The sequence below is a fragment of the Melanerpes formicivorus genome, unplaced genomic scaffold, assembly GCF_026170545.1.
Source record: "Melanerpes formicivorus ecotype bairdi unplaced genomic scaffold, bMelFor1.0.p_v2 SCAF_4, whole genome shotgun sequence".
Taxonomy (NCBI): domain Eukaryota; kingdom Metazoa; phylum Chordata; class Aves; order Piciformes; family Picidae; genus Melanerpes; species Melanerpes formicivorus.
Window position 1 is genome coordinate 835,656 of NW_027142356.1, and position 12,411 is coordinate 848,066.

General features: G+C 43.9%; 1 protein-coding gene across 4 annotated transcripts in view; it reads left to right on the forward strand.

Annotated features, from left to right (window-relative positions):
- CCSER1 (coiled-coil serine rich protein 1) overlaps positions 1–12,411 on the forward strand; it is a 556,842-nt gene that overhangs the window by 404,281 nt on the left and 140,150 nt on the right. For 3 of the 4 annotated variants that reach the window (XM_068136762.1, XM_068136763.1, XM_068136764.1), the window contains one exon: positions 6,543–6,620. The exons of the other annotated variant lie outside the window; for it this stretch is intronic. In XM_068136762.1, the coding sequence (XP_067992863.1) occupies positions 6,543–6,620 (78 nt within the window). The remainder of the gene's footprint in view (positions 1–6,542; positions 6,621–12,411) is intronic. 4 annotated transcript variants of the gene reach the window in all.

Genomic DNA, 12,411 nt, shown 5'->3' on the forward strand with positions numbered 1-12,411 from the left:
ATTCTCTGGTCCTGCTCTGGCAGGGGGGTTGGACTGGAAGATCTCTGGAGGTCCCTTCCAACCCCTGTGAGCCTGTTAATAATATAGACACTAAATAATATATAATAATATTAAATAATACAGAGGCTGTGAGAGTGTGTAGGGAAGCATTGTGCACTGGATAATAATATTTAAGCACACTATTTCATAAAGATGTTGTGCAGACCCATTAATAAATCCACCTGCAGGTCTTTGATTACCCTCAATATATCAATATATCCAAATGTCACTTCTGAGCTTGCTGACTGCACTGGTTTAGTTTCCTAGTTTTACTCAACTTCTAGGTTATAAAATGATACTTGGTGGCATCACTCAGGATACAACTCAAACAGTTGGTTCAACAGTCATACACTACTGCATAGAAATAGCTATATTGTGCACAGATTGTCTTTTCTTTAGTGATCATAAAGATTTATTTGATCTCTAGCTCTAATATCCACAGAAGGTTTTCATAGTATTAACTTCTGAGATCAATAAATTGTGACACTGATCTCCAGAGAAGCCAGTGGCTGCCAAATTTCATGGCAGTTTACCCTTGTCGAGAAGCAGTTGTAGCAAATGAAATTGGCTGCAGACAGTGGGTGAGATACAGTGGATTGTCCATGGTTTATGGCACAATTAACAAAGTTGGATACACAGGTTTCTGCCTAGAGAAGATCTGATTAAAGACAAGAGTCTGTAGCAAGAAAATTGTTGGTTTATGAGGTGAGGTTAATCTGTTCTTGTTCAAAGAATAGACTGGAAGATGACAATTGCTTTCAGGGGAGCATGGCTTTAGCTATGTGCATTGATTGTGTACTTGATCTTCTGTGTTGCTGGAAGGACTCTGACTACATTCTCTAATCTGCTGCTAGACAACTTACATCAGTGTGCAGGTTTAAAAAAAGCATCTGGTTTGAGGCAGTTCTATTCAAGTGGAAGAAAACAAAACATTTCTGGCATTGCTCTCCAAGGAACCCACCTGGATACATTCCTGTGTCAGCTTCCTTAAGTGCTCCTGCTTTGTAGGAGGGTTGGACTCAATGATCTCTGGAGGTCCCTTCAACCCCTAGCATTCTGTGATTCTCTGATCAGCATGGCCTAGCAGTGACTCTGTGGTGCCCATCCAGTTTCTTAATGAATCACGAATCGTAGGATTGTCTGGAGCCCCTATTACAGGAAGGATCTGGAGGTGCTGGAAGGTGTCCAGAGAGGATGAGCAGAGGGCTGGAGCTGCTCTGCTCTGGAGACAGACTGAGAGAGTTGGGGCTGTTCAGTCTGGAGAAGAGAAGGCTCCAAGGAGACCTTCTTGTGGCCTTCCAGTATCTGAAGGGGACTACAAGAAAGCTGAGGAGGGACTTGTCAGGGAGTGATAGGACTGGGGGGAAGGGAGCAAAAGTAGAAGTGGGTAGATTCAGACTGGATGTTAGGAAGAATTTCTTCCCCATGAGGGTGGTGAGAGCCTGGCACAGGCTGCCCAGGGAGATGGTGGCAGCCTCATCCCTGGAGGTTTTTGCAGCCAGGCTGGATGTGGCTGTGAGCAACCTGCTGTAGTGTGAGGTGTCCCTGCCCATGGCAGGGGGGTTGGGACTGGATGATCCTTGAGGTTCCTCCCAACCCTGACAATTCTGTGAGTCCATGGAAATTCTAATACTATCCATCTGCTAGGCTGCCAGCTTCAAATTAAAAAATGATGACCTGAAAGCACTGAAGTGAAAGCTTACAGAGTTGGTTTCGAGATGGGTGAGATGGCATTATCTAAGCTGTTGTTCTGAGACGCACTTGAATTGCTAGGGGTTCAGTCATTTTTACATGGGAGCTTAGATGATTTAAGCTTTTGAAATGCTCTGCCCTCCAGAGGTTTTCAGCAACACAAGGAGAAGGCTCAGTTTAACAAAACCCAAATCTGTCATCACTGTGTGGCAAAAAATCTATTTTAAAATGTTACAGTTGCAAGGCAAAGTGCTGCAAAGTAGGAGCTAGCCCAGCTTACTTAGTATTGTCTCTTATGGATAATTATGGTGCAAATGATGTTTAGCATCTACCAGTTTAAAGGTGTGATAAGACCTTAATGCTGTAGGATCTTCTGGTTAAATGATAACTAAAATCTGCCAGCCTTCAGACAGACCCAAAGTGGCTGTTTGCAATGAGGATTGGTTTAGGTAACTAATAAAAGGTTATGCTTGGGTGAATTCCTTGCACTGACTCGGGTGGGTTTTTTTAGCTGTATATGGAGCTTCAGCCTGCAAAGCATGATCATGACAAATACCCTGTGGATGGTAAATTTAGGTGGGAGGTGTGATGTTGTCTGAGATTGTTAATATGTCCCCTCAGGAGGGCAGGCTGGCAATAGCTCTCAAAGCAGTGATTAGTCTGGAAAGTTGGTTTGTTGTTTTTTTTTAATAGCTTGAGAAAAAACACTTTTGGTACTGGCTCACTTAATTCTCCACTGTAATAAACTTTGTTAGATCCACTGCATTTAATTAACTTAGACTGGCAGAGAAGCTGCTCTGCATTTCTGAGAGAGGAAAATTACTAAAGCCATTGGAGGGGACACCAAAGCTATTGGAGGAGATGTGTAAAGTGGACAGCTGGATTCAGACACAGACTTTTCTGCCAGTGCTCCTCTCTAGCCAGACTCAAACCATTTGCATTCCAGAAACTATGTAGTTACAGTGCCCCTACAAACATACCCTACCTCTCTGCAGCAGCTCAGGCATGGTGCCACAGCCACATGGCATCCAGACCTAGAAGTGCAAGAACCTCACACTTATTCTGCCAGGGCTGCCTCATGTCCAGCTATCATGGAAGAGCAATTTTTTTCTGAGGTTATTGTGCAGATGGGCCCTGAGATGTTTTGTCAAAGCAACTTTGGCATCTTCAGGGCTGTTTGACCTTACTTTGGCATCCCCAGGGCTGTTTGACCTTAGATTCCAGGTAGCGCTGAAGAACACTGAAGAAGAGCAGCTGGTGTAGTGTGCAGGTACCGCTCTGCTTTGCAGATCTGCACACTGCAACTGTTTCAGTGCTTAGAAGATTGGACTGCCTTCCTGCATGCTTCTGGTTGCAAATTAGGGCACTTGTTTTGGTTTGGAAAGCAGCAACCTGATCTTTTTTCCCTCTCAAGTTGTTTCAAAGAGAAGTTGTCCTCAGCTGGGTTGTTGGCTTTGGAGGCAGAACATTCTCAAAGAGGAAGTCTTTATGAGTTTAATCTAAGACTTCACTTCCTTTTAGTAAAGTTTATCAGCCAGCTTCCTTGATGATCCCAGTACAGAAGTCTTTGTTAAAACTGGTGTTTCTGGATAACAGAGCAATGGATTCAACATGGATATTGGCTTTCTGATGTGTTGTAATCTCCCTTATTCTTCAACAGCTTCTCAGTTGTTGAGGCTTTCTTTCTCTCAGGAAATAACTGCCATGCCTCCCTTCTTTCTCCCTTGGTTGCATCCCTTCTGTTTAGCAAGAAACTATTGTCTTTTGTTTCGAGTGTGGTGTAACTGGTAAGGATCTCGTTCAACAAAGTGATTTTCTCAGAGGTGTTGACTCTGAGGTCCGTACCCCGTATTCAGATTGGACATAAGGATTGCATGCCCAAATTCCATTTCAGTTTCCATCCTGTACCAGTTGGTTGAGTAAAACAGGGTATCTCTGCATAAAAATCTTGTGATGAACGAACTGTTAGAACTTGGTGGGTGGAGCAGGATTTGGGCTTATCAAACAGGCTATGATTCACAGGGATGTGAAACCAGATGTCTAATTAGTTACTTGCTTAAGCTGAATTCATTAAAGCATTCTGCATTGCAGTGCCCCTGTGTGAAAAGGGGTGCAAACTTGTGGTTTTTGTGTTTTTTAGGCTATGCAAACTTGTGTTTTTGTATTCTCCAGCACTTCCTTTCTGTTTCACCAGAGATTGATGGTGAATGGTGCCACATCCAGTTGCTGGCCAGTCACTAGTGGATCAGTGACTTGTTCAATATCTTTATTGATGATCTGGACAAGGAGATAGAGTCCACCAGTACTAAGTTTGCAGATGACACCAAGCTGGGGGCAGGACTTGATCTGTTAGAGAGTAGGAGGGCTCTGCAGAGGGACCTTGACAGGCTGGGAAGAGTCCAGGGGCATGAGATTTAACAAGTCTTAAGTGCCAGATTCTGCACATTGTCCACAACAACTCCATGCAGTGCCACAGGCTGGGGTCAGAGTTCCTGGAGAGCAGCCAGGCAGAAAGGGACCTGGGGGGTACTGGTGGAAAGCAGCTGAACATGAGCCAGCAGTGTGCCCAGGTGGCCAAGAAGACCAATGGCATCCTGGCCTGTATCAGGAACAGTGTGGCCAGCAGGAACAGGGAGGTCATTGTGCCCTGTGCTCAGCACTGGTTAGGCCACACCTTGAGTCCTGTGTCCAGTTCTGGGCTCCTAAGTTTAGGAAAGAAGTTGAGATGCTGGAAGGTGTCCAGAGTAGGACAACAAAGCTGGGGAGGGGTCTGGAGCACAGCCCTGTGAGAGAGATTGGCCATTGGACTATGCTGCCTGGGGAGGTGGTGGAGTCACCGTCCCTGGAGGTGTTTAAAACCAGCCTGGATGAGGTACTTGGTGCCATGGTTGAGTTGATTAGATGGTGCTGGGTGATGGGTTGGACTGGATGATCTCGAAGGTCTCTTCCAGCCTGGTTAGTTCTGTGATTCTGTGATTGGTGGTGGTGGATTTTGTTATTTGAGGGGTTAAGGACCCAAGGAGTCCCAGGTATTCTAGTTTTCACCAGCATCAGCCTTGGTGTCTTTTAGGTATATTTTTAGTTCAGATTTTGTTCTTGTATTATTTTTAGCATTCCAGTGATTAAGTTCCCACACCTCATATCTGTTGCCTCTGTAAATGCGACCATGCCAGCCAGCAGATTGCTGAAATACTGATTAAAAAAGAGTGAGCTGTTGGATCAGTCATTCAAGTGTTTTGACTGGACAGGTCTGCTGTGGTGTGCCAGCTTCTGTTCATTAGCACCGTTGCTGTTTATGGCTCTTTCCCTATGTTAGTGCTCGTTTGTGAGGTATATTGACTCGTGTGACAGTGATCTTTCTTTTACACTGTGATCCAAATGCTTTCCTGCAATCTATTGCTTTCCTGTTCATTTTGCATCCTAACTTAGCTATTGGGCCACCCATCTAAAACCAAACGACTTTAAAAAATAACTGTATCCTTGCTTGTTCTGCATGAACACATTTTTGTGTTCTCTGGCTGTTGTTACTCTTTTGTAGACACAGTATGCTTGCATAGTTCTGCATGCATTTCAGTCTTTGAGTGGAGAGTTCATGTGAAGTAAAGAAAATGCAGAGTACTTAAGCAATAATGAAATACTTTTAGTAACTACAGGTAAATACACTTCATATTGCATTTGCTTTGTCAGTCTGAGTCTGTTGAATATTTCAGTGTTATTTTTGAACTCTTTTTCTTTTCTTTTCTTTTCTTTTCTTTTCTTTTCTTTTCTTTTCTTTTCTTTTCTTTTCTTTTCTTTTCTTTTCTTTTCTTTTCTTTTCTTTTCTTTTCTTTTCTTTTCTTTTCTTTTCTTTTCTTTTCTTTTTCTTTTCTTTTCTTCTCTTCTCTTCTCTTCTCTTCTCTTCTCTTCTCTTCTCTTCTCTTCTCTTCTCTTCTCATCTCTTCTCATTTCTTCTCTTTACGTTTCTTCTCTTTTCGTTTCTTCTCTTTTCGTTTCTTCTCTCTTTTTCTTCTCTTCTCTTCTCTTCTCTTCTCTTCTCTTCTCTTCTCTTCTCTTCTCTTCTCTTCTCTTCTCTTCTCTTCTCTTCTCTTCTCTTCTCTTCTCTTCTCTTCTCTTCTCTTCTCTTCTCTTCTCTTCTCTTCTCTTCTCTTCTCTTCTCTTCTCTTCTCTTCTCTTCTCTTCTCTCTTTTCTTTTTTTCTTTTTTTTTCTTCTTTTCTTTGTCCTTTTCTTTTTTCTTCTCCTCTCCTCTCCTCTCCTCTCCTCTCCTCTCCTCTCCTCTCCTCTCCTCTCCTCTCCTCTCCTCTCCTCTCCTCTCCTCTCCTCTCCTCTCCTCTCCTCTCCTCTCCTCTCCTCTCCTCTCCTCTCCTCTCCTCTCCTCTCCTCTCCTCTCCTCTCCTCTCCTCTCCTCTCCTCTCCTCTCCTCTCCTCTCCTCTCCTCTCCTCTCCTCTCCTCTCCTCTCCTCTCCTCTCCTCTCCTCTCCTCTCCTCTCCTCTCCTCTCCTCTCCTCTCCTCTCCTCTCCTCTCCTCTCCTCTCCTCTCCTCTCCTCTCCTCTCCTCTCCTCTCCTCTCCTCTCCTCTCCTCTCCTCTCCTCTCCTCTCCTCTCCTCTCCTCTCCTCTCCTCTTCTCCCCCATTTTCCCATTTCCCTTCCCTTCCCTTCCCTTCCCTTCCCTTCCCTTCCCTTCCCTTCCCTTCCCTTCCCTTCCCTTCCCTTCCCTTCCCCTCCCTCATTTTTTGGTTGTTTTCCCAGACTGTAAAACACTGTCCCCAGAGCTTGACTGGAAATGCAAACACCTGTGTGCTTTTCTTTCAGAGCACAGACATGAGCCCAGCTAGTAGCACCACCTCACTCCCTGTTAGCCCTCTTCCCGAGGAGCCGTTGTTTTTCAAGGTACATTTCACTACTTTCATAGTCAATGCTGTGTGTGGGGTTTGGCTTGCCATGTTTTCTGCTCTGCTGTGACATGCTGTTATTGCTGCTTCCTTTTCTTCAGAGAGCTCTGATATCAGCAGATGTTGCTGTGTGTATCTGTATATGCCAGGCAGTTCTCAAAAAAGACCTAGCAAAAACCAGCACTGATTTTGAGGTGACCTGATCTATACATTGTGTTTTTATCCACCTCATCTGCCTGTGGTACATTTTAATGTGTCCATTCCTCTGTGTAAGTTTTCATCAACAGATTTCTCTCTGTGTTGCAATTACAGTCCACATTTTAATGAAATCATGCTTCGTTACCCCAAAGCATGTCAAAGCATGGTTTTGACATCAGTCCAGCATAAGCCTTCTCATCTTAGTTAATTTTAATAACAAATTATGAGATAAGATCCGCAGCCTCAAAAGCTTTACACTGCAAGGAGCAAATGGCCTTGTGTTATGTTTTCACCTGGCTTCATGGTCACCAGCCCTGCGACACAGAAGGGCCTTAAACACAGCCTGACTCTTGGAAGAGGTCTCCTGGGGCCATCCAGGTGCTCAGAGTAGTGCTGTGCACACAGGCATAGTGGTTGCCTCACCAGTTGTTTGCTGGGAAAAGGAAGAGGGCAGTTGGATTTTTAAACCTTTGCCTCAAATATGAGCCATAATATAAACAGAGCTACACTCAGGGGAATATCCCCTTGAAAATGTCTTCTTTCCCCAGGCATTTTTTGCCTACCATCTGAAGAAAGTTAGCAGTTTGGGATGTGTTTCCCCCTTGCTTTGTGGTGATGCTGAATTAAAGCTGATAAAGTAGAACTAATGAAGTTTAATGATTTAAAGGTTGTGTCTCTCCTGCACATGCCTCCAGTGTAGAAAGTAGCAGCTCCCTTCACACCTGGGCAAGCCCATAACAAACGTTGGCTCTGGGTTTTTTCCCCCAATATTTTGTATGTCTATGCATGAGCTGTGCCCTGCGGTTCATCACCTGTCAGACATCCAGCTCGTTCCCTCACTCCTCTTGGCAGGATGGTTAAGGACTGTGCTTGCTGAGGGATTGCATCAGTGGAGGTACAGATGGGTATCTGTTGTCACTGATTCCCATTCCTCTTGTTCTCAAGACCTGGAGCTCTCAATCAGATTTTGATGAGATTGAGCAATGCTGTGCCACCAGAGTACAGAGCTATGTCTTTTTTCCTTGGGGAGGCCACAGGAAATGCACATTCAAAAATCTTCTGAGCATTTTAAAGCATATTTGGTAGTTGTTGTTTCTCCCCGTGCCTGGGAAACCCCTAAGATACACTGCATCCAAAGAAAGAGGCTTCTTAGCTGAGATAAAGGTGTAAGAAGTAAGAAATTCTAACTTGAAATAGTCACAATGAAATCTCCTGCTTGACTTCTCAGCTGTGGTAAGCAAACCCTGCTCTGTTTGCATCAGGAGCACTCAGACAAACACATCACAGTGCCTTTACTTATGTTTAAAGAAAAGGGTGCTTGTGTAGCTCAAAAGGGTTTGTAAATTACTTCTTTGAAGTGTCATTGTTGCTCTAATAAAAATAAGAAGGTATTCTTCATATTAAAAATCTCCTTCTGTTGTATTTTATAATAGAAAGTGTTAGAAGAAACTGGGGATAAAAAGAAAATAAAAGCAAGGCAGGAAGCATTATTTAATCTTTTATTTTCAGTTAATTTTCGAAATGGGAAACATTTTCATTTGGAATTCAAGTAAAATGGAGACCAGACTGGGAAAAAGTCAAATACATCTCACAGCCAATGCCTTTAAGTAGAAATAAAAGTAATATCAAATGTAGGTTTCTGTTTTTTTCTCCCTGGCTCACTCCAAGAGAGAGCAATATTTTTCCAGCAGTGCTGTGAGTGACTGGTTTTACAAGCCATAAACCTCTCTGAATCCTGTCAGTCTGTAACACTGGCTTCTGATGAGGGGATGATGCATTTCCCTCAGCAACACGATAATAGCCTTTTCCACCTTGTAATGGGTTGGGGCAAGCCCCCTCCCCACCATGGGCAGAAATAACAACCCAGATGAACGGATTGCAAAAGTGATGGAAAGTTTAAACAGAGAACAGTGAGTGTGTGCAGAAAGCCAGAAGCACAGTGACAAGAGAAACCCCAAAACAGACCCAGAAAGATCCCATCCCCACCTGAGGGTGCACTCAAGACAACCCCCCCACTGCTAGGCTAGTCTCAGCTGGCCAGATCTGAGACTGCCCATCCCCCCATGGCCTTGGGCCTAGCCAGGCCCATGGCCAGGAGACATCTCCCCCAGATACCAGGTGGTGGAGAGGAAGGAAAGAGGAAGTGCCAGACCCCGCCGTGGACTTTATAGTGGTGCAGGAATCATGGTAGGAAATACCTAATGTCCTGTGTCCACCCACTGGGCTGGACTTCTGGACACAGGAAACACCCCTGCAGCAGAGGGCACCCAGCCCAAACTACAACACACCTCCTTGATGTAGAAATGAAGCTGAACGCATTCTCTGGTTCTGGAAACACAGGTGTAAGGAAGCAGGGCAGTGTAAGTGCTGTGTCTTTGGGACAGTTGAAATCTCTGAGCTAATGAGCTCTTATATTAGACTGTGAAATGAAACCAAGCCCCTGCTCTCACTCATACCTGGTTTTGTACCAAGAAAGAGAGACTGTCCTTTCCTGGATTTAGTCAGTCCTCTTCACAAGAAAGTCTGAATTCTTGCATAAAGAAGGAATGCAAATCCTCTCATCATACTCTCATTACATCTGACTTCACCAAAGCAGATGCCAGTCATTTTTTATCCCACAGGACATGAGATCTATAAATATGAAGCAGAACCTGAGCTTATTGAATAACATTTTGAGATTTTGAATTTAATCTAAGGAAAATTGGAAGCAGGATTCCCACAGGAATGCTTTCATCTTGCATCTCAGCTCTGGTGGCACTGAACTCAGCTACCATTTTGCAACATACTGCACATGCTGTGAAAGATCCCAATCATGTGAGACCATAGTCAGACAGATGTGGAGGAGAGTCTTTCCCAGTAAAGCAAGAGGTGCTCTACCTGGGTCCTTTCAAGAAGGTCATTTTAATGGATTTGATATGTTTTATTTTTCAAGACAGACCCTGTAAAGAAGTGTCAGTGATACCTAGCAAAAGGAACAGGAAACAATTGAGTAAGAAATAAGTGCAGCCAGCTCCAGTGTGTTGGATTTCTTCTCTGTTTAATCCTGAATTCCCTCCTGAGAACACGAATGCAGAGATATCTTTAATGCCATTCAGCAACCTGCACTCCAGAGCTGTGGTTACTAGTGAAACAGCAGCGGAGTTTGGGGTTGCTTGAAGAAAGAGCAACCTTGCACAGCTGCCTAAAGTACAGCTGTTTGTTTGACTTGGAGTTTCCTTCTGTCTTGCAGGCAGCATCTGGGGCAGTCTTCAGAAGCTGTGCAAAGCATCCTGTGCAGACATGTGTGCAGACTTGCACACGTGCGTGTATGCACTCTTGAAAAGCTTTTCTAAACTGATTCTTGGCATAACATTCCTAGGCATTTCTTTTTAGTAGTGCTTATTTTGATACCAAATTCCAGCTTGCAGTCATCTGCTGTCTTCTGTGGTTAAATTTATTTAAAACAAACAAACAAATAAACAAACAGAAAAAAAAAAAACACAAAAGCTCATCTGCTTTGTTGGTAGGATGGCTCACAAAATGTTCTGTAGGGGGGATCGTGTCCAGAGAAGGGCAACGAAGTTGGTGAGGGGTTTGGAACACAGCCCTGTGAGGAGAGGCTGAGGGAGCTGGGGTTGCTTAGCCTGGAGAAGAGGAGGCTCAGGGGAGACCTTCTTGCTCTCTACAACTACCTGAAGGGAGGTTGTAGACAGGCAGAGGTTGGTCTCTTCTCCCAGGCAGCCAGCACCAGAACCAGAGGACACAGTCTCAAGCTGTGCCAGGGGAGGTTTAGGCTGGATGTTAGGAAGAAGTTCTACACAGAGAGAGTGATTGCCCATTGGAATGGACTGTCTGAGGAAGTGGTGGAGTCACCATCACTGGAGGTGTTCAGGAGGAGACTTGATGGGGTGCTTGGTGCCATGGGTTAGTTGATTAGGTGGTGTTGGATTAGTTGATATGTTGGACGCAATGATCTTGAGGGTCTCCTGCAACCTGGTCTATTCTATTCTATTCTATTCTATTCTATTCTATTCTATTCTATTCTATTCTATTCTATTCCTTTCAACAGAAGTTTATCCTTCTGTTCCTGTATAATATTTCTTGAAGAATTAGAGCCTTATTGTTAGAGTTTGCAACTAAAATTTAGTCCTAAACAGAATTTCCCTGGGGTTTGGGACAGGTCAAGAGGGGTGGACTCCTCAGAGTTTGCATTGTGGTAATGCTAAGTCCATCTAATCCAGTTGGTCTGAAGAATAATAGCAATAGATAGGTTAACATCATTCCTCTGGAGTACTGAAAACCTTCTGTCTTGCAGCAGAGTTGTTCTGTGCCCTCCTGGCTCTGGGCTGCTGGATCTTGCTGCTCCACTGCTGGGGTTCAGGCTGTGCTCTCTTCCTTCTGACCTTGGACCTTTGCCCAAGGGGGAGGGGGAGGCTGAGCCTTCCTTAGGGCCCTTTCTCCCTAAGTGGGGGGGTAAGGGAGGTGGAAGGGGAAATTTTGGGAGCTGCAAAACTGTGTCTAGATTTGTGACTGCATTTTGTACAGGTTTGTTGCATTTATACTGTTAGATTTAAGGGGGTTTTGTAAATGCAATTCCATTTTTGCATCCAAATTGTGAGTGTGGTGGATTTGTTCTCTGGGGGCAGATTTACTGAAAGATAAATGGTTGGTGGGGTCTAATTCACCCCTTATCAAGGGGAAAAATAATAGAAAAAAGTCAGAATGAAGAATTTTAGATACAGCAGAGCAGATTGGTATTTGTCACACAAGCTTAGCTCAAGTGTTATTGTCTGTCATATAGCAAACTGTACCTGGCTGAAGTGAGAGTGAATTTTAATTGTGAATACTTCTATCTGTTCTCATAAGCTGTAATGAAAAATAATCTTGTCTTTCATGGAGCAGATCAGTGAAGGCAAGGGTGTTTCTGAAAGGTCAGTTTACCAGGCAGTGTCTCCTCCAGTCTTTAGAACCTGCTCCTTGCCTTTCTCATTACACTGTGCTTTATTCTCATAGCATTTTATTGGTTTTAAATTATTCTGAAATGCAGTGCCAGGCACCTTTAAGAAGGGACCCATGGCAGCCACTCAGTACTTAAGATAGTCTAACATTACCTAATTATACCTCATTTTGTCTAATGGCCACCAGTCTTACTGGCTATTAGCCATGACCAGGTTGTAAATAGTCACCAGAATAGTAATTAATTATAGCAATGTTTAATTCTATTTCAGTTCCACAATTGATCTCAACTATGCTTTACTAATTGACATTAAACTTCAGAAAAACACCCTCTTTACATTCTTTCCTTTCTGCTTTGAGTGAGCCAAGAATTTCCTTCATCATTTAATATCTTACTGTGTCCTGGCATCTGCAATTCATACTCTTAATGCTAATTCCCTGAGTGGGAGTGGAAGTGGTTGCACCAGTAGCAAAAGTTGAGTCCTCAGCAGTGTTACCACTGGCAGAGGTGTAATAAGGTACAGATCTATCCTAAATATGGTCTGTACTAATAGCTCTGCCATTTTCCCTGCAGCTCTACAGGCTCTGTCAATGCAGGTCTCCCTGGCAGCTCATGATATTCACATGGACAGCTTTAGCAAGGGATACATTTTCCA